The sequence below is a fragment of the Gadus macrocephalus genome, chromosome 22, assembly GCF_031168955.1.
Source record: "Gadus macrocephalus chromosome 22, ASM3116895v1".
NCBI lineage: Eukaryota > Metazoa > Chordata > Actinopteri > Gadiformes > Gadidae > Gadus > Gadus macrocephalus.
The window spans coordinates 13,293,053-13,316,153 of NC_082403.1; the positions used below are offsets into that span (position 1 = coordinate 13,293,053).

Here is a 23,101-nt window from a genome sequence, read left to right on the forward strand (position 1 = left end):
ACATAAAGACAGCATTTTCGGATGCTCAGGTGACTAAACAAAACGAGCACGACATGCTAGAAACACCTTGGATATGTTAGACATTTCCTCATTGACTCATCAGTGTTTCCGTCAAATTATATAAACTCTCTCAGCCTCTGGACGTGCACAACGAACCACACAATGCTGCCATGGTGATCACATCTCGTCGACGCCTCTCATCTCAAATGAATGGCTGCAGTCCACGTTTAGTGTTAGTTATTATTGTGGTGTGATGGCAACGAGCTCCGAGTAAATACCGCGGATCTAAACGTTTTTTTTCTTCCTTACAAATTACAACCCCATGCTGCCCTCTGGAGGCACTGGACAGTAGCGCAACTCTGCGCAAATTTAAAACGGAGTTATTTCCCTACCAGCAGAGGGCAACGTAACAGCATTAAATGCTGGAAAAAGCAGCACACGTCCACAGCTCTTAAAAGCATGCAAGACAGCCTCAGAGTCGACCTGCGTGAAGTCCCCCCCCCCCCCCCCATATTTTATGATGATTAGAATTATCAGGGGTTGGATCCAAAAGATGGCTTATGATTACAGGTATGTTTGTCTAACAATGATTCAAGGACAACAATGATCTGTACTTTAGCTTGACAGTGAAATCTACCGCTTAAGTTAACATATGTATGTGTGCATTTATTTTATATTTACCATTATGTTTAGCACCAATACACCATTTCACACTCCTTGTGAAGCTAACCTGGCGATACACCTTTCTGATACTGATTTGCTGGAATTGTTTATCATTTGAATATGTATGGAGTCATTGTGTAACTCAATACCATACAGACACAATATGGAGAATAGAGAAATACTTTGTACTACGATAAATAAAGAAAAGGGACTTAAAGCAATATCAAAGTTTTATTCTTAAAATGTAGTATAGAGAGGAACAGTAGTACAATTGAGACAGAAAAAAGGAGAATGTAGGCTAGTTCCATATCTTCGAAAACCTTTGATAAAAACGTAAAAAGAGTAACCTGAATTGTTGCTATGTGTTCGGAAGGGACTGAGGTGTGGCCTGGGGTCTTGCATCACCGCGAAAGTTCGCGAGAAATTGAAAAATACAACCTTTGTTTTTTGCGACAGCGTAAAAAAATACAGCCGGGAAAAAAACCTCTTTATATCTGTAGTGTTTCTGTTTGTATTTTGTGTTTTGTGTCCTTTTAACAAATACAGCATAAAAAGTCTAAAAACAATAACATCAAGGGTTTTTTCTTAGCTTTCATCCGTTACAGTAAAATCAGTAGGATGGTGTGTGTATATATATTTATATATAAAAACAAAATCTGGATAACCGGATGGCATGGTATGGTATGACAAGCACACAAGTGACAACAAAGCGGAAAGGTCAAAGATCACGGAACAACCACCTCAGGGGTGTGGAGAGCTAACTGTGGACCTGTCCCATAGAGGAAACTCACTAGTTAAATATCTTATTTATATATACCTTCTGCTTTTATAATCTCTCTTTATATGTATACATATATATATTCATTTATATATATCCATTATATAACTCCACCCTGTGATTTCTTTAGGGGTCAATGTACTAGAGGAAGCGATCTCTATGCTTTAATAAAATACATCTTTCAATAGAGCAATCGAGTGAAGCCACACACCGTGCGTCAGTAGCACTTCATCACATATAATCCACTGCAGAAACAGACATAAATGGCCATCCGAGGTCTCAACCCGCAAACAATCCGTGTGTTCTTTAGAAAATATGTGCTTAATGAATAAAAAGAGACAGAACACATCTTTAGAAAGGACAAAAAGCGATATACGCATCGAGGGTAAAGTGAATGATTCTGTAGCATAAAAACAGGAAAACAAATCTCAACAATTACAGACACAAGCAAGGGTCCTCTACGCTATAAAAGTTGTCAGCTGGCTTTTCTCATACATTTCAACAATAATTACAAAAAAAAAACAATTTTGGTTGGACAAATAGAAATTAACAGTCTTGATTGCATTTTGGAGTCAACACATTTATATATATATATATATATAATATTAAATAACAAAACAAAAAGTGTAATAAAAAAACTAAAGTTGCGCATTGGAGGAAGAGCGCAACAGTTTGTATATATATATCCATTTAAATATATATAGTTCCATTCAGACCTGCTTCAGCGAAAGCAAAAGAGACTTAAGAACATAAAAACAAATGATTTTCATGAACGCAAAAAAGTTAAGTGCATGTCTATGAGGGGCCATAGAGCTTCACTTTATGCGGAACAAAGTGTTTTTCTGCCTGGCAGAGCTAAACAAAAACGAAAAAGAAAAAGAAAAACATTTCTAGCCCAATTCAATTCAACAATTGATAAAAAGTGAAAAAAGATTTGAACTTGGTTTTGTGAACGGCTTGTTGGTCCGATCCGTTAAGTGTTGGGGAACGTTTTAACCATAGCTCAGTACCCAATAGACAACCATGTATCAGGTAGAGCGGTCCGCTTAGGTCCATGACAACTTACTGCCCGAGGTTTTACAAAATGGTATGCGTGTGCATTAAATGAAAGCTTTTTTTTGTAGAAAAAGAATCGATGGCAAAGCATACCTGATAGTCGCCGTAGCAAAACAGTGTTCTATAGTTTAAGCTGATTACACGTAGATCTATATATATATATATAACTGAGTCAGTTTAAGCGTTATGATTATTATCATATACAGCCTGTAGGTCCAGTATTTTGCGACAAAGCGTTACAGCACCAAACGTTTTTTTCGTCATTTGGCAAAATTCAAGCTTTAAGTGAAAGTCAAAATGCTTTATTTTTTTTAAATATAATAAAGTGTTACTGTGACGCTGTGATTTGTATAAAGCTAGCAATAACATTTTCCCCTTGTACTTTCATTTTCTTTTTGCATCTCTTCTCACGCCCCAACCCCCCCCGCCCCACCCCCCCCCCCCTCAGCTTAAAAAAACAGTCTTGCACCATCCTCTTCTCTTTTTTAAGCGTGTTTCAGTAGTTCTAGGTTTCCTGCGATATCTTGGTGTGCGGTCTGCTTGGCACAATAGCACAGCCCTCTTAAATTAATCATAAATATGGCTGTGATACATTAGCGTCACAAAACAGATATTTGGTTCCAAGATTGTGCAGGTAAGAAAGAAAGAAAAATAACAATATTAATAATAATAACAACAACAACGACGATGACGACAACCTTAGCGCGTCTAAAACGAGTCAATCTACATAGCAAAGTTAATAAATCTTCCTGTCTGCTAATTATTTCAGGCGCCGGCGTGCGCTAAACACTCGCGGCTAGCGATGCGCGCACATGCTGAACACAGACGACCGCCTCTCTGCTAGCAGAAGCAGACGACACGACTCACAATTCGAGCATTTCAAATAAGACCATTACAACCTCTTCATAAATTAAATAATTAACTAGTTTTTCTTTCCCTCGCTCTCTCGCTCGCAATGATTGGCCGATCGTGACTTAACACTATGTACACCCTATCACCCACCCTCTAACCCGGATAAAACAGGAAAAGACTAAAAACAAAAAAAACACGTATCACCAAGAAAGAACCTGATTTTTTTCGTATTAGGGCCTCGTTAAAAAAAACTACTGAGCACATATTCAAAGGATTATAAAATGTGTACATCTTTGAGGAACCCTCTGTTAAACCAAAGCTTCTGTAGTCGCCTTTTCTTTGTCATAAACGCGTTACGTAACCTCGCGGTTGGATAGCACTTTGGAGTAGTTGATTGTTTACCAGCTAGAGTTTTAAGTTGTATTTACTCGTCCTCTAATATATATTAAAACATTAAATAAAAATTATCTTAAAACTCATTTAATTTCTTAAGCTTGCTTCGAAAACAAAAAACTAAAACAAAGAAAAACGTCGGAAGAACCACAAACTTCAGTCGTCCGGGGGGGCGGCGGCCTCGCCCCAGTTTGATTGGTCGATGTCGGCCGCGTCGTCCGCCTCTTCTCCCTCCTCGCCCTCCTCGCCGTCAAAGTCGTCGTCGTCGCGGGCGAACTCCATTGGGTCCAGGCCCTCCAGGCCGCCCTGGGAGGCCTGGTGGGAGTCGGCGCAGTCCACGCACACGCCGTAGCGCCGCGAGCCGTGGCGGATGCCCACGCTGGCCGCCAGCATGAAGATCTTCTTGCACACCATGCACTTGTACTTCTTGTCTTTCTTGTGCACCTGTAGCGGGAGGGGAGGGGCAGGGGGGGGGGGGAGTGAGAGGTAGAGAGAGAGGGGGGGGGGGGGGGGGTAGAGAGACAGTGGGGGGGAGGAGGTAGAGAGATTGGGGGGGAGGAAGTAGAGAGAGTGGGGGGGATGAGGTAGAGAGTTGGGGGGGGAGAAGACAGAGAGGGAACAGAGTGAAAAAGACACAGTGAGACAGTGTGGAACGGGGTTAATATTGATGATTAACTCTTTCAAGAATCCACCCAGCCTACTTGCAGCTGATTCTGGTAGTGTTGAACAACACTAATGCAACGATATAGGGGACAATCTCACAAGTTCTAAAACTATAAACCCAACGCCTTGTTAAGCATTGTTAAGATAATGGGATACTGCCACCACTACATTTTTAATCAAGGGCCACGGCTCTACTAAATGTCTGGCTACATTCACAGATTTCAGCGGTTATTTATTATGCAATATGGTGGAGGATGTGGGTTGGCAGCGAAGACACTCCCATGTACCCTCTCATTCTTAACACGAGGAACAAATCAAAAAAAAAAATCCTTCTCTCTCCTCATGCAAAACATACGGCATCCAAAACGAAAAGAATTATAAATAAAAAAAAAAGCAGTCTGGTAGCTTTTAGGGAGATATTGAAAAAGGATAGAAAATAAAAAAAACATGTCGTTAAGCAAACCACATAAGGTAGGGCCATGTTGGCAGCCGAATGCCGTGGAGCATGTCGTAGTGAGTGAGTGAGTGTCTCTGTGTGTGTCTGTCTGTCTGCGTGTGTGTCTGTGCGCGTGTCTGTGTGTGCGTGTGTCCGTGTCTGTGTGTGCATGTGTGTGTGCGTGCGTACCAGGGAATGTCTCTTGACGTGCTCGCGCCGTGTGAACAGCTTGCCGCAGATGTCGCAGCTGAAGGAGCGCACGCCGGAGTGGATGATCAGGTGCCTCTTGAGCGTGCGCCGGTGCTTGGCGATGTAGTTACAGTGAGGACACTTGAGCTTGTTGAGGGCCAGGTCCGAGGACTCACCTGCAAACAGAGAGGGGGGGGGACACACAAACCCTTAGCATGAGGATGCTGCAAAAACACTTTTAATTTGAAAAGGCAACTGTTTTTCTTCCCCATTGTGATGGGATGAGTTGCATTGTTTGAGTTTGACAGCTCCCAACATTGCCAGTGGTGAGGTGAGGTGAAAGCATGAAAGAAAAACATCGTTGACTTCCTTGTTGGATTATTAACTGATAAACTCTAGGTGTTGGAGGAAGTGTTTGTGTTGAGGGAAATACTGGTAAAACGATCTGGTAAGAGGACATTCCAGACCGTTTTTCAAATGTATTGGTATGACCTGACTGCGCTTTCGGTTGGTATTCATCCGGTACAGTGTCTTCATATGCTTGTGAAGGACACAGTCACAGAAGACACTTCCAATATCATTGGAAGTTGTGTATACTCTCTTTGTACAGATCAAGGTCAGGGATCCATCTGTTAACCGATTGGTCAACAGCATAAACACAGCCTTTATGTCAAACACACAGGCATGACATGGACCAGTTTACCCAAGGAGCGCCCAAGTGGAAAATATGTGTGCATATTGAACTTTAGGGGCGCACCGAAAATGTATTCAATTATGCATTTTCCTTAATAAAATATTTTGTTTACAAGCAATATTATCGTATTTATTGGAAAACAGACTGTACACAGGGATTTGAATAAGTTCTGCTTCAAACTATTTATTTTAGAATTCTAGCATTCTAGAATTTTTGAATTAGGGAGAGGGATCCTGAGTCTCCATCCTGATCACTAAACACACTATGCATCGTGTTGTTCATTTCTAAGTTGGCTTAATAACAATATAAATTAACTCTCTCCCCTGTTGCAATATGGTAATATCTTATTTAAATATATTTTGGTATTTTAAGCAATACCACTCTTAACATATTGCAAGGAATATCAATTTTATGGCATCCAATCCAAGGCTTAACGGCGCCACAAACCTTGACTGCTAATATAGGAACTAGCCAATCCAAAGCTTTATGACGCTACATACCTTGAATGTAAATATAGGAACTAGCCAATCCAAAGCTTTATGACACCACATACCTTGCCTGTTAATGTTGGAACAAGCAGTAATTTGCAGGCCTATCATTGTTGCAAGGTCTGAGGTACAAGTTTGAATGAAAAAATCTCGTCTTTAACCAGGAACCTCGATCATTAAGGGACATTTTACCAATGAAAGATTATTTGTAAACTCTCCCGTACTTGTTATTTCTAGACAATACAGTTAGCTGACTCAGAAAACAAGTGGAACGGGATTCAGGGGGAGATCTAAAATACAGCAGGCAATCTAAAATGTAAAGATGCAAAAGGTAGATAGCGTGCAAAACGGCACGCTAACATTTTAAGAAATGAACTTGAGACGTTGCACTCGTAATGTCAGCCTTAAACAGAGTTCACATTATCATTACAGCATTAGTAATCAAAATCAGTGACAAAAGTTCTTGACCCGAGTTCATTCATTGTAGCAAACGATGGCATTGAAAATATATTTTTTTTTTTTATCAGCCAGGTATCTCTGCCTAACAACTCAAACCTTTGTGTTCATTGGATTGAATCGTTTGCAGGGCAGTAGACCAACAGAGAGGTGAACAAGTCTTCCCACAGATTACTTTACCGCCATTCGACTTTTACAACCTAGATCACCACACCCCCCCCCGCCCCACCCCCGCCTAGCCCTCCTCATTCCCAAATATGTTAACTTTAAATCTCCATGATGTGGGGGACCTATTTTGGATTCAAAACAGCAGATTCTTCCAAAAGGTGACCAGACTGCATGCCTGCAACGTTCTGTGTCCCCGAACAGCAATAGCCTTAGGACCCCACTCCAGCTAATAATACCGGCCATAAATCAGGACTCGCGCACACATATCGATAACCCTTTTAAAAGGACTAAGGCAGCCTGGTGTGACGGAGCCGTTTCCATGCGTGACAATGAGGTGAGACGACGTGGGCCTCGGCGCCGCCTCCATGCTCAACGACGCCCCGGGGGCGCCCCTGCTGACATTTAGCCATGGACAGCTGGCCAGGCAAATAACCTGGTTACCCATTGATCCGCTATCGGCTGCTGAACAGATCTCTCACACACACACACACGATAGAAATAGAGCAAGAGAAGCAAGAGAGTATGGGGGGAGCGTTGGAGAGAGGGAACAACCTGTCCTGGCCCTTTGTTTGAGCCCCAGCACCTACAACAGCAGCGTCGTCAGGGCAGGTTGCTAGGGGGTTGGAGAGAGGGTGAGGAAATTGATGAGAAGCAGGGCACCCATGTATTCCCCTGTGTGTGTGTGTGTGTGTGTGTGTGTGTGTGTGTGTGTGTGTGTGTGTGTGTGTGTGTGTGTGTGTGTGTGTGTGTGTGTGTGTGTGTGTGTGTGTGTGTGTGTGTGTGTGTGTGTGTGTGTGTGTGTGTGTGTGTGTAAAAGTGGGGGTCATCCCTGACATACACAAGAGGCCTTTCTTCAAAGGCAACGCCATGATCACATGCTAGCATCCCAGCTTCTCCAGTGTTAAATAAGAGTTGGTTAGGGCGTGCGTTGGAGAAAGGTGGTACAGAAGTGAGGAACAGTGGAGCCCAGAGGAGCCTCTATACCGGCTGGATCCTGCCTCCCACCGGCCACGCCTGTGCCTCCTAATCCTGCCTGGCTAGCAGACTCTGACCCCCTTAAATCCCTCTCCACAGGCCCCTCCTCCACACCCATCCACCAGCCACGTAGCTTCCACTCGACAGACGCTCACAAACCACACCATCGACTCCAGCAACCGTACTTTAAGTCTTTTTTTTTTTTCAGAATCAGTAACAGCTTAATTGCCGTGTGTGTTTGTAACTTTTGTTTGGCGTTTTGGATACTCCTACTAGTCGCAACACACTACGTTTTCCCTCTACTCGGCTACGGCGGATCGTTGCTGTGCACGTTGCAAACAGCTGTTTCTATCCGAGTCTTGAACGCTCACCCCGCTCTGAAAAGCAGAAAGACCAGATCAAGAATGAGGTGTCGGCGAGTGCCAAGTTCCCGTTCAGCCCATGCCTAGGAGCTGTTAGAGCCATTTCCTGTAAACGTCTATAAATGCAATCCTGGCCAATACCCAGTGGTTACCAAAATAAACGCATGAGCTTCATAAATCAACAAATAATTATACTACTGCCAATTATAAATGGTATCCGTATCCGCAAACAGGCGGATATATATGTACTTTCTAGTGCTGAGCCCGAATATTCGTATATTCATTTGTGAGGTAGGTATTGAAATCTAAATTCACAAATTGAATGCTTTAATTTTCATATTTCTTTTAGAAATAAAGCCACAAATTCGATAATTGAATTCCTATCCATATTTGCCAACCGCAGGTAGACGGTAAGGTTACCCTCATGTGTACCAGGGGATGATGGCCAGGGCAAGCAAGGTATGACTGAATCATCCTCATTCATATTGCATTCGGATACGAGAACATTCTATTATTATATATATTATAATACTTCTGTAGCACTTGGATACCTGCCGTCCAGTAAGAGAATTGGCATAGACTGACAAGAGACAGGCGTTTAACTAACTGGTTGTAACAATACATTTATTTAGGTGAGTGCTGCATGCTCAACTATTGTTCTTCTTAGGTTTCTTTCTTCCTTTCTTTCTTATTCTCTGCAAACTTTGGGACCTATCTCCTTCCCTATTCTTTCACCTAGAGACTCCATTCCAATTTAAAAAATGGTCAGAATAGCTTGGAATCGCACGCTTCTTTTCAGATACTTTTCTACTTTTAAAATACTATCTTTTTTAGTCATGGGAGTCAATGTCATTAATTCAACTGTTTACGACCTAACTAAATCAATTTTCAACCGTTTATCTTCGTTCGAACCATTTAACAAATCTACACACTTGTATCTTCAATAATATCTAAACTTCAATATCATTTAAACTTTCTTCAGAATCACCGTTTTAGTTTCATACCGGCTTCATTTTCAGCTGTTTTCATCGAAGTCTGCCCATCCTGACACTTCTTAAGAAATCGTAACTCAATAATTTTTCACCCGTTTACCTTCAATCAAACCATTTAACAAATCCACACACTTGTATCTTCAATAATATCCAAATGGAATTTCGATGTAATTTATACTTTCTTCAGAATATATATATATATATATATATATATATATATATATATACACACAACAGTTTTAGTTTCATACCCCCTTTGTTTTCAGTTGGTCTCATTGATTAACGTTGACGCTGGAGCGTGAGGACGTTCAGCCGTGTTGCCAGATTGGGCGTTTTTTCCCGCTGGATTGGGCTACTTTTGGAGGACGTTCAGGCAGTGTTGCCAGATGGGGCTGTTTTTCCTGCTCTATTGGGCTATTTTTAATCACACACCGGCTCGCTATTCTCTTAAAAAGACACACACACACACACACACACACACGCACCAGCAGTGCACTTTGTACTACAGCACTCACCACATTTTCTACAGGAAATGCATTTTCTAGTTGTAATTAACTGTTCTCGGGTTCTACCTAGGAACTTGTTTTCCTGGGTGGCTCCCCCACTAGTCCGTTGCCAAAGAGATCTACCTACTAATAAGAAAAGGTTGGTCATTGGATAAACAAGTGGAACAGGTAGCGATGGTTCGTGCTTTTATGGCGATCCGTCAGCCCCAACAGCACCAGTTTGACTATACTTTTCCGTTTCATTTCATCAAACCTGTTTGTTCAGTGATAAGTACAAGTAGGCCTACTCTCATACTATGGGAGCGGTGTGTCCTCAGAAACCTTGCTGCTCTGCAGCTACCGAAGGGGACTCGGGGCCCGTCAGTGGATCCCAGAGCCACAGACATCAATGAGGCAATTCTACGTGATCTTTAGTTATTAAAGAAAATGTAGAGATTAAAAAGGAAACATCGGTTGATAAAACACAATTTTGCAGCAGAGTTCTCCGCCGGCTGGGACAGGCAGGGAAGATACGCACTAGAAATTAATTTTTTTCTCTAATTTTTTCTCTCTGAATATTAGACAATTATTTCATTCCATTTGCCAATTTGCCATTTTCCATCAACTATAACTGTATACCATCGATGATTCACTGTAACAATGGCAACCAATCCTGACTGCCATGCTCCCAGTCTCCTGATAGGGTATTTCTTGGAAAGGGGCGGGGCTATGCTGTGCATCGCTCAAGTATGTTTGGCTAGAGAGCAACCTACCGTTCTCCCAGGACTCCCCCTGCTGCGAGTCTTGGAGATCGCTGTACTGGATCTGATTGGCCAGCTCTGGGGAAAAGAAGGAGGGACCAGAGATTAGCACAAGGAGAAAAGGGAAGGGAGAAAGAAGCAGCAGGTGTGGCCTTGGAGTGTGTGTGTGTGTGTGTGTGTGTGTGTGTGTGTGTGTGTGTGTGTGTGTGTGTGTGTGTGTGTGTGTGTGTGGCGGGGAAAACCGGTGTGGGTTACATACACACCTCAGAACACCTTGTGTACACACACACGCAAAGTAACCCCCGTCTCCCCAACCCATCCTCTCACACTTTTCACAATGGAAGACTGTTGGTTAACAAAGGGAGTTGAACAAACAAAACCTGTCCTAGACCACCTGCACCACCCCCACACACTATGCTAAGTGGCTTGTTCCCAGGGCCGGCGTGTACTGTTGTGTTGAGACAACAGGCCCCTGGCCCTCCCAGCGGACCTCCTGCAGCGGGGGGGGGGGGGGGGGTGGGGGTTAATGAGTGAACGACAGAGTCAAGCCCTCACATGGGCTCGGCTTACACTCCACTTTTGTAGCACCTCGTGCGTTTCTGCACCCCGTGTGTGTGTGTGTGTGTCTATATCCTGGGTGTGCGTGTGTGTGTTTTCGTGGGTGCGTGTTTGCACCCTGTGTGTGCGCGTACGCATGTGTATGCTGGTCAGCACCCTGTGTGTGCGTGTGTGTGTGTGAATCAACACGCACACTGTGTGTGTCGGTTCTCCCTGGGTCAATATTTGGAATGGTGCGGACAGCCTCATTGCATTAGCGTGGATTAGGGAGGGACGCGGCAGCCTCTGGCAGCTTTGCACCTATTAGGGTCTCGCGGTTCATTGTGTGCATGCGTGTGTGTGTGTGTTTGTTTCAACCGTGTGTATGCAAATTCCCCACCTCATAATACAATAAGTGTTTTTGGGGGTGAAATAGCCCATTGAAACAATCCAACCGTCATGTTTGGAGCGGGCCCAAAAATGAATGTGCCGTTTCGGTCAACTTGGGGAAGCACCGGTCCAGAGCCCACAGGGAACACAGCAGTCCTGTTCCACCGCTCGTCATGGACCATAACCAGTTCCCTCTCTTCTAGCCCAGAAAACGATCACATGTCCAAAAATGGATAGATACAAGGGATCGAATTGGGAGGAAAGGCAGATGCAATTAAAGTAACTAATTCACTACAAAACACAATCCAAAACATTTGCCTTGCATTTGGTCTTTAAGCAGAGCCCACAATTTAACAGCAGCAAAACACACCCGGCTAACATCCCTGTAGGAAAGAAAGTACGGCCATTTTGGAGCCTGGTGTAAATTGATTTGGGTCAGAATGGACTAGGTACGTTGGGGTAAAGACAATGAAAGTATGTTGTTTGTTAATTTTCCAGTCACACACTGGACTGACCAGCCCAACGTAGAAAAGACAAAGTAAAAACCTCAGAATATGTCAAAAAAGCTCAGAGATAAATTTTAGTTAGTTCGATATATTCGATATATTTATGTATACACTGTATATTTATATCTCCATGTATGTGAGGTCAAGTTCTGAACTCGCCAACGCATCCGCCTGAAATAACTATTTTTGTCCGCAATGAACATTGTAAAGAAAACGTCACTCAACAAATAGAATAAAGCTGAAGCAAAAAGCGGGGGAAGCTAAAGCCACACAAGGCTGTGAATTTCCAATATAAAAACACAATTATAATAACGCAGTAAACACCTGCCCACAGAAACCTTTTACTGTGACTAACGACCCACACGAATCGTCCACCGTATCTATATATGGAAAAAACCGAACACGCATCAATTAATACGGACACAAAGCTAAACAACAGCTAAACAGCCACAGCGGGCCGGTGCTCGCGCATGCAGTCATACATGTAGACTAGACACGTATACATACTAAAGAGTGCAATGCCAGATTTAGCACCCCTGTACACCTCCCTCATACATTAACAGAGACCTAGGAGGAGTCCAAGGCACTAAGAGCATTGAAGCGCATTAAGAGGGGCAGGGGGGGCTTGGGGGTTTTCCCCTGTGCTTTCTTCATTATCCTGCATTAGATAGGGCTAGTCTCTCTCTCTCGTCACATTACAGGCTCGCTCGCCCGTACACACACACACACACACACACACACACACACACACACACACACACACACACACACACACACACACACACACACACACACACACACACACACACACACACACACACACACACACACACTCCTCTTAATGGGGGCAGCATGAAGCTGAGGGTGGAAACAGAGGAGATTATGAGAGGCACTGTATGTAATACTTTCGTACTATAGCACTGCAATGAAATAGATGCAGAGGAGGAGTATTAATAGGTATATAGACAAAGTGTATTAGTGTAGTTGAATTAATGCATTGATAATTGCATGGACCTCTTTGTGAGGGTGCATTAATTCTGATCTGGTATAAGGAGTCTATGAACACATTGGCACCTAACTAGGTAATGCTCACTACTATACTGATCATGGTAATACTAATAACTGATATTAGTTAACATTAACATATATTGACTTTTTGGGGGATGGACCATTTGTTCAAGACACTTAATATCCCAGAGCCCATGTTCATCTGTTCCGTTGTCAACCTTTGGACATTTGTTTACATAAATGTGTTATTGATTGCCTGGTGAAATTGGTTTGCAAACCCGGCCCAGGGTCATATCTTCAACATTTTGCTCTAGTTTAATGAGAACCATTTGTTATGTGGTTGGGATCTGCAGTGATATTAAGGTCATCTGAAGCCTATCATTAGGATAGAGTAATGCTGGTATCTGGAAACCACTGTGGATGGACATAAATCAATAAAACACTAGAATGACCTATGATAATGAACATGAGTCTTCTTTATGCACGTCGAAAAAAAAGGAACGCATGAGGCTTGCATGCATTCAATGAGCTACAAGAACCACACTCAGGGACCCGACTGGTTGTGGACAAGGGGCGTCATACCTGCGTTTTCCGAGAGGTAGGAGAAGTCCTCCCGGGGGTAGGAGGCCGAGGGCTGGATGAACATGCCCTCGTCGAAGCCCTCCTCCGGCTCAGGCTGGACGTTGTACACGAATCGCCGGGTGGTCGCCTGCTTTTTCCTGCGGCCGCTCCCCGCCGCCTCGCGCTTTATGGCGGCGGCGGGCGCGGCCGCGGCGCCGCCCGTGGCCGGCTCGTTCCAGACGAACACCTGCCCCTGGCCGTCGTGGCCCTGCGTCTCGCTGGCGTCCGCAGAGTAGGGGGAGCTGTCGTTGTGGCGGCCCCAGCCCCCGGACGCGCCGGAGGCCCCCAGGGCACAGCCCTCGCCGCCGGCCGCCGACAGCTCCACGTCGCTGACCTCCTCCTTCACCGCCTCGGACGCCTCTTTGGCCGGGCCGCCGGTGCCGTTGCTGCCGCCGCCGCCGCCGCTTGTGCAGCTGGCCTTGATGGAGAGCTTGGACAGGATGTTGGTGGCCCAGAAGTTGCTGGGCTTGCGGTCCAGCGGGTGGCCGTCGGTGGTGACCGTCCGCCGCCTGTTGTAGTCCACCACCACGGCGTCGGGGACCTCCTGCTTGATGCTGATGTTCAGGGCGTCTTTGATGAACGCGCGGCACGTCCGCACCACCTCCGTCATCTGCAGGTAGCTGGCCACAGACATCACCTCGATGACGTTCTGGCTGGTCAGCAGCAGGTTCCCGGAGTAGAGGAAGTCGAGGAGGACCGAGAAGCCCTGCACGGCGGCGACGTCCAGGTGCGTGACCGTGCCTTGGTCCTGGCCGTCGCCCTTGGACAGACAGTAGAGGGTCTTGAAGTAGCGGCTGCCGGCCACCAGGATGTTCTTGTGCGCGCGGAACACCTGGCCGCACACCACGATGTTGACGTCACAGAGGACGCCGCCCCTGCGCTGCTTGTCCAGCTCCTGCAGCAGCTGGTAGCAGTAGGAGTTCTCGTTGGGCTTGTTGCGATAGTCCTCCTCCGGGGGGATGTTGCAGGGGCTGGAATTTTCGGAGGTCCTTTCTGAGTCCTTTGGAATAAAAGGAGAGAGGTGGTTAATGTGGAGCTGAGAGTTGAGCAGGCAGATGGGCTCGAGAGATCGGTTATGGTACATCAGCGTATATCGATAAACACACGACGGATACTTTTTTTGAATTGTTGTCCTGGTTGCTTTCCTCTGCACACATTTTTATTGCTCAGTGTTGCTGGAAAACATGAAATGTCTGGGAAACCTGCAAATTTTGTTAAGCAAACCGAAGGGTACATTTAGCCCAAAAGATGTCTTTAGGTGAGCCTTGGCCGGTTAAGATCTTTTGCTTTGAGAGACGCCGCTAACCCTTGCATTATGATCATACAGGAACTAGAATAAGGTTTCGGATGACATGGGGCGGAGTAGATGATGACAGTGTTTACCTTTCAGAGTAAACGACAAGCTTTAATCAGAAACTAAAATAAAGGATAAAGACGCCCAACATTGTACATCACACAGGTTGGAACATGGCCCAGGACCATTTGAATGTAAACACTCTTCTGGACATGCAAACGCAGTCTTCCAGCCCATGATATTTGTTTCCCCTGCTCCCTGGTTCACGCCCATGGTTTGCAAATGCTGATACCAGTGCACCTGCCTTTTGGGTAAAACAAGTTTTACAGGCTTCAGTTTGGGGAAGGGATCAGGGTTCCCAACCACAATGCCAACAACCCTAGTGTCTGGTTGTGTAGCATAACCTTGGAGACCGTATCGCATAAGCTCCAACAAAGTCCATCCCCTACCACCCCATCTACCACATGGTACAGAAGACAGATGGACGCAGGAGAAAAGAGGTTTAAGGAACCAGGGTTCATCCCCACTCCTTTAATCTCACCTCCATGTCAAGGTAGTCAATACATCCGAGCGTTTTCAGTCCAAGTTAATACTGACTGTGTGTCAGTACATTTTTCAGCCTGTGATTTTCCTTTGCTTACACTTTAGCTGGAAGTAGTGCGTAAGACGCCAGGTGGTCTTAATCAGAACTAGGAGGCTGTTCCAGCTACCTGACTCTAGAAAGGGAGGACAACTGGGCAACAAACGCTTTCTCCCTGCAACAACCATATTCCTCCCAAATTCCCCTGCAGCAGGGCAAAGGGACCGCCTGGTACAGAGAGGGAGAGTGTGTGTGTGTGTGTGTGTGTGTGTGTGTGTGTGTGTGTGTGTGTGTGTGTGTGTGTGTGTGTGTGTGTGTGTGTGTGTGTGTGTGTGTGTGTGTGTGTGTGTGTGTGTGTGTGTGTGTGTGTGTGTGTGTGTGTGTGTGTGTGTGTGTACCCCCACGCACATCACTTACTGGTTCCACATGAATACGCATGGATGCATTAGAACTCAACACATTTGGTCCGAAAGAACCGACGTGCAGATGAATTTGGTACAGTGCTTGACAATATGATTTGACCAAAACCAACACGTAAACTCACTGACATCCTCTCACTCACTGTCTCAATGACCGACATACAACTCTCCCAGGCTCATTTTAGAATTGCGCAGCAGATGTCCTAATCCAGAATAATTCACATTGCTCGAGCCCTGCATTTTTACCCCTTCCTTTCATCCCTCTTTATCTCCACACACACACACACACACACACACACACACACACACACACACACACACACACACACACACACACACACACACACACACACACACACACACACACACACACACACACACACACACACACACACACACACAGCTGGAGCTTCAACTCGAGTGATTCCGATTAAATCCATTTCTCTGAGGTCCCCACCCTAAACCCCCCCCCCCCCCCACTGGGTATCTCTGGTCAGGGACGGCCCAGGAGAGTATTGGGGTGGGTGGGGGCGTGCGGGTGGTTATCATGTGGCACAGCTGGAGGAGAGCGAGGGGAGGGGAGCAGCAGAGATGGGGACGGCAGTAAGAGAGCCATAGATGGAGACAGAGGAGGATAGAGCGATGGAGTAGTGTTATACTATAGCTGTCCTGGAAGCCTAAACCTCTCTCTGACCCATACATCAAATTTAACGGCAGGGGATTTTATTCCAGTTCTCTAATTTAGGGTCTTATTTCAGAAACATTGATAAAATGGCATTGATTTCTATGTCGACGATCACACAAGAAACATTACCACGTTTAAAATAAATACACGTTTTGGGGTTCAATTGCTCTTTAAGTAGAAATTGGAAAGCCTTGAAGAGGCAGTGATTGGGGGTGATGGAAAAACACAGCAACGGAGAGTGGGAGAGATGGGGTCGTAAAATGATAGCTGGCACACACGAAAAAAGAGTGAGCCGACCGACAAGATGAACTACGACAGGAAGGGGAAGAAGAGCCTTGAGAATACGAAGGGAGGACACATTGAGGAGGAGAGAGCGATGGAAGGCGAGACGTGAAGGAGGCAGCGAGAGTTGGGTCACCCCATTTCAGCCTTTCATAAGGCGCGCTCGGCCCCGGGCTCATTGTCCACTCTCTGTGGGCCCTTTTGTGAAGAGCTCTGCACTCCCCTGCTTTTACACCCAGGCTCCCAGTTGCCCTCAGCACCAGTCACGAGAATGGAGGTGGAGGTGGATGAAGGGGCAACATACGAGTAATGGGACCTGGGTATAATGGGAAATGGGTGTAATGGGACATGGGTATAATGGGTTTTGAGGTTGGTAGATCTGTTTTGATAACGGACCTGGTAGCTTTTGTTTTTCTTTCTGGACGGATTGTATGCACTACATGGGCAATAAGTTAACAAAACATGTCTTACCACAAGTTAATAAACATACTTAAAAGGGATGTGAATCTCTCCTTCAGGCATGATTAGATATGCATCTCGATACATCGGCTCCGAGACGAAACAGAATCCATACATCTTTACGTTTGAATAAATTCATTGTAATTCAATTTGAATAAGATGTATCAAATAAATCAAAAGTTTTATGTTATAAATATGTACCAGCAGCGTTGGCCCAGTATAAAGCATTTCCCAATAAACACAAGCATGCATGAACATGGATAACTTTGCTGGCATTGCTTATAGTGACACAAGCCATACAGAGCTGAAACATGGTCCACTCAGCCGTTCAGACCCAGCTTCATGGTTGCGTGAGAAAACCGGGACTGTTAAGGCATGTCAACTTTTGAACTAAGCCTAACCGGGGCGACTGCATGACGTCTCTGAGCGACCTTTTTAAATTGTCTTTTTAAGAAATGTCTTCTGGAACACAGTGTGGAAGTGCCGGCCTCTTTGCTTGGAAGTGCAGAGGATTTGTAGATAATGTTCTGTGTTGCAGTTGACCAGTTTTTAACAGATCAATCGTGGGATGCATTTTGGAAGGTAGAAACTAGAAAGGGATGGCTATTAAAGCTATAAAATGTTTGTAACTTTTTAATAGATTATCTGACTGATACAGGTTACATCCGATTCACTCGCATCGTAAAACATTCAAAAACAGGGCTGATGCCTATCATTGTAAACGTTACACCCTTAATACTTAACACACGTTCGGTGTTAATTGACGACATTAAAAACAACAAATGATTTATTTATTACCAATATAAAAAGAACGCCCTGCAGGTGGTTATCAAACTACCAGGAAAGCCAACGGCAATAATCCATCACATATTGCCGAGTCCATTAGGAGACTAAGAGGGGAGTGTTGGCCAGAGACAGGTTGTTTTATGTGTGTGCATGAGTGTGCTGAAGTCAGCCTAGGACATCCTGGTACAGGATCAATTTGCTGCGTTCTGGCCTCCATCATCAGCATCGGTTCTCCTCGTCCAGATGTGCCACGTGTAAGGCAGGGAGCAGAGGGGGACAGAGAGAGCACCGGCAGGCCAACTGCGGAGCAGATGCTGAGAGACCAGGCCACCGCCGCACACCAGGGCCAGGAGAGACAATATGGCGACAAACCCCTGCATGTTTAATCCGAGCCAGAGATGTTTAAAACAGGGGGGGGTTGAAGAATTCAGACGGAGAGGAGAGAGGGGGGGCAAAGAAGAATGAAAGCGAGGCTGGAAACGAGGAATGCTTTTGATCTAGGTCAAACGGGGATGCTCCCTCCCCAATTCTGAAATTAACAGCCCATGGAGGCTGATTTACAGATAAAAAAAGAAACGGAGGAGAAGTGGCCCTGTAAGTTAAGAGCACTAGAAGCAAACAGGACCCCCAACCCCCTTTCAGACTGCACCCTGGAGAACAGGAGGAGTCTACAGACAACGGGAACAGACCTGAACGAAGTACACCGCCCTAGGGCAAACTAACTACACACATCCACACCCATGTGCACTGGGTTAGCATTGCACACACACACACACACACACACACACACACACACACACACACACACACACACACACACACACACACACACACACACACACACACACACACACACACACACACACACACACACACACACACACACACACAGAGAAACAAAACACACCTACCCACCTCCCCACCCGTATTCACCTAGTCCACGCCCATGTCCTAGCCCGCACCCAAGGCCATCTTCATCCTTCTATCCCCCCCTCTCTTCTCTCGCCCACTCTCTCGGTTCTCCCCTCAACAGACCCATCTCCCCCCCAGATCTCGGAACAATACGGCAGTGTGTGTTCGGCCCAAGGTGTGGGTGGGCCGCGCCGAATCGGCTCCCGGGTCCCCTGACAATGCTTAGACACATGAGGGAAGGAGGGAATGAGAAAGAAACACAGTGCGCCACAGAGAGTGAGAGGCAAGCTTGCAGAGACTGATTCAAACAGAAGAATTCTCCCTCTGGCCCCCCCACACTAACTGACGTACACACCCTGGCGACCCATGGCCCCCAATAAACATCCCATCTATCTAACAGACACCAGCCTGGGGCGGGTGGGGTCCCTGCCTCCTCAGCCTCTACCGCCTCTTTGAGACGGACATTTAATAGCTGTGTGTGATGTTAACCAAGACTCACCAATAATTATAATGAAATAATAGAATCCCCCCTCTTTTTCTCCTCCGAGGGGAATTTAATGGGAGAAGAGGTCTCCTACGACCCCAGATACCTATCTCCGTAGTGTACTTTGCCATATTCTTAACCTTCCAGAATGTAGTCACCAAAAAAGGGGGAGAAATAAACAAAAACTGACTGAAGGACAACAGTCTCCTTCTCAAAGGAGACCCTCCTTTACCACAGCTGCCCTAGTGTGCCCAGACTGCTGGGCCTAATCGAGTTAGTGTTAACCAATGCAGCTGGGGCCTGACTAATGTCAGGAATGGGTGAAAAGCGCAAGACATTGGCTTGGTGTCCCCAATTCCTCCTTTTATGTTTGGCTTTAAAATACAAAAGTAGCATGATCCCACATTCAGGACTGGAGTTCATGTTTGGATGAACTTTGACCACAGAGTATAACAACACAAAAGGCAAACGTTGAAGCGAATAAAGGAAGACATAAGGGCGGTGTCAAAGTTTAGCCCACTCGACCGCCTTAAATTAAATTCATGCACTATCACAATCTAATCATCTCCAATAAAGAGGCACTGGCTTTTCCTCCCTTTCCAGCATGCTCCACCATAAGAAGAGCTGTCCTGACCTCCAGATCTACAGCCAGGGGTCCTCGTTGCTAGGGAGTAAAACACGACCAAGCCCCTAATACCCTCTTCTCTTGGGCTCCTTACCAATTAGAGATGTTTACAGGTCAGTGGCTCACTCTAAGTCATTCTGATTAGTGATTGCGTGTAGAGGGGGTAAGAACTAAAAGTGGGAGTACAATCCTCTTCACTTACAAATTAGAGTCAAACGGTGTACTGCTCTTAATTCCTCTGACAGCTCTGATAAAAACCAGGGTGTGTATAGTGGGGCGGGGTCATGTGTCTAACTAGAGTCAGGACAGAATGAATAATATACCAACAGAACTAAAGATGGACAGATCTTTGCTGTAGCATTTGGCATAGTAGAGTGAATAAAATATTAGGTTTATGACAACATCACTGAAAAAAAGAATGCAGGATATGTTTCAACAAATATGAATTTAGTTTAAGTAAATGCCAACTGTGTTGATGCGTTTTGTTTGCTAGTTTTAGGGCTAAGCGGTAGGCGAACATTCTATTCTTTCCTTACAAGCGTAAGTTAAAAGCTCAAGATTGGTTAATAAGGCTTCAGAACTGTGCATATAGGGTGTGGCTGTATTTATGTATGCTTATGTGGACAGCATAAGGTGATCTCATGAAAATATCTTACTGACATCTAATTTACTCATTCAAGCCTTTTGTATTTGGACCAGGCAAGCTGTCAGGCTCCAGGGAACATAATTTACTCCTGCCCCCCTTGTCCAACACGCCAAGTGACACCATCTATGGATTTTGGGGAGTCATTCTAGCACAATGCCTCTAATTTAGTTCCCCAATAGGAGGGGGAAGAAATGCGCCAGAGGTCATACCGGACTGCGAGCCAGCGAGATTGCATGCTAGGGAACAAGAAGAAACGAGGGGGTGGGTTAGGGGTGCGGTCCCCCAAAGGCTGCTAAGGGTCGAGCCCTTGCCATTGTGTGACCTCTAGCAAGCTAGCAATCAAGTCAGCTGCTGAAGAAACAAAGGGGTTCGTTGAACAGTAAACCATGATTGTAAAGCCATTGTGGTATAACTTACATTAGGACATTTATTTGACCCATTTATAATAAAAATGAATATAAAAAGTCGTATAGCGTGCGATTGAAGTGGTAAAGCAACCCTAATAATCATGAGATGAGTCAGTCAGTAGCAGGTGTCAACATTTCGCCTGTGGTTGTACTTTGACAGGTCTGTCAAACAGCGAGTTTTTATTTGTTTATTCGCGGACAAAAGCATGTTAGCGCAAAGGACAGGGTTCTGGTATGTTGATATCCAAAACCCGGTCAACGTTAGCTGGCAATAGCTTAGCTATTGGCTTTTCGACACTATTGCCACTGCCCAACAACTCTGGTAATACAGATAGCGTCCAGCTAACGCGAGGCTAATGTCAGTCGTTAGCTAGGTTAAGCTGGGCTAAGGTTAGCCAATTAGCCTGGGAATAAGACTGTCTTAAGTAATTCACGAAAGTTTCAATACTCGTCCAATGTTATTGCTTTAGATACATAAAGGCTACGGATACAAAACACGCATTGTTAAGAACATCGGGTAACCACAGATTTGACATATAGTAGGTAAAGACATGGACGAGCTTGAAGACTGTAGCTACCTGCTTGGTCGGGTCGTTCCTCCCGTGTTCAGAAGACAGGTGATGCCTCAGCAGCAAGGCCCGCTTATAGTTCCGACTGCCTTTCACAAGCTCGTCGCTGTTCTTGGTGGCAATGTTGTGACACCAAGAGCAAGACATGAGTCCCCTTTCTTGGCAAAATTTGAGCCATGGAAACTCTTGCAACCACGACGCGTGAAATAGAGAATGTTTCTGAAGTTGCTTTTGAGGTCTCATCTTTAGCCAGGATTTCCGGGAGCCTGCCTCGACTCTGTTATCCTCGGGTCCCGTCCCTCCGCTCCCCGCCGACACACCGTCTAAATTGTTCCCCGGACAGTTCTCTGCGGACCCGCTGCTTCGCTCCGTCGAGTCGTTTTCCCCTTCCACAGAGCCGACGCGGTCGTCACTCTCGTCGGCTGCCCAGCTACCCCCTTCCGGGTCCTCTTCTTCCTCCACCTCGGGTTCAGTGCTATCGCTGACAGATCCGGTGCCGTCCACTGTTCCCTGCGATGGTCCTTTCGCTTCCAGGTCCCGATCCCCCTCTTGATCGGGCTTGTTACCGTTCAAATGTTGTTCTTGACAGGCCCAGGCCTCACAGCTGTTTGTCTTACCCCCACCGTTACCGCTGGAACCCGCTGCAGCCAATCCACCTCCTCGGAAAGCAAGCGTCCTGCGGTTTCTCTCTCCGGACATTTTCTTAATATAATGCAATCTTCACTTCTTCCAACTGTATTCTCCCCGTTAAATTTCAAATGTATAAATTGTATTGGTTAAAATCTCGAATGAGGTGGACGGTCGTCGTTGTTCTACGCGGCGGGCTCCCGGTGACAGTGTGTAGGTTATGCGGAAATAAATAAGGGTTTTAAAGGCATAATGAATTTCAGGGTTCTAGCTGCGTCCGCGCAGGCCCTGCAGAGGTCGAATGGCAACGACTTTCCCCATAATGCACCACGACCAGAGAAAGGGGGTGGAGGGGGAGGGGGGGCGCGCTCTGTTAAAGGAAGATGGGGGTGCTGTCGAACACCAAGGGGTCTTTGTGTTACAGGCTGCACCCATTTTCCGCGTGCTTTTTATCTTTAGTTTTGCTTGTCCTCGACCCATAAACCCCTGTCGGCGTGTAAAGCCTCATGGCAAACAGGGGTTACTGCCTTTATTCCCGCGGATCAACTACAGACGACGATTCGTGCTGGTCACGAGCTTCTTTCAGAGTGAATGAAAAAAGTACAACAAGTGGCCAGCGGGAGCGTAATAAGGTGTAAAAGCAGGTGTAATTAAACTCAATGTGCAGAGTTTATTACTCGTCGTTAGTATGGTGTAAGGTTAATGGCATTTAATGAATATATTTCAAACTTTTTGCAAATAAGTTGTTATCTCTACCTCTCTCTCTCTCTCGCTCGCTCTCGCCCTCGCTCTCTATAGATATATAAATAATTATATATATATAAATATATAGAAGATAAAAATATGTATTTAA

General features: G+C 45.5%; 1 protein-coding gene across 1 annotated transcript; it reads right to left on the reverse strand.

Annotated features, from left to right (window-relative positions):
* Nucleotides 1-875: 875 nt before the first annotated feature.
* zbtb10 (zinc finger and BTB domain containing 10) lies at nt 876-22,799 on the reverse strand. The gene is made up of 5 exons (XM_060042681.1): nt 21,631-22,799; nt 13,435-14,473; nt 10,424-10,489; nt 5,031-5,206; nt 876-4,186 (listed from the first exon to the last, which is right to left on the reverse strand). The coding sequence occupies exons 1-5, from the start codon at nt 22,318-22,320 to the stop codon at nt 3,899-3,901; spliced, it is 2,259 nt and encodes a 752-aa protein (XP_059898664.1). The 5' UTR covers nt 22,321-22,799; the 3' UTR covers nt 876-3,898.
* Nucleotides 22,800-23,101: the final 302 nt, after the last annotated feature.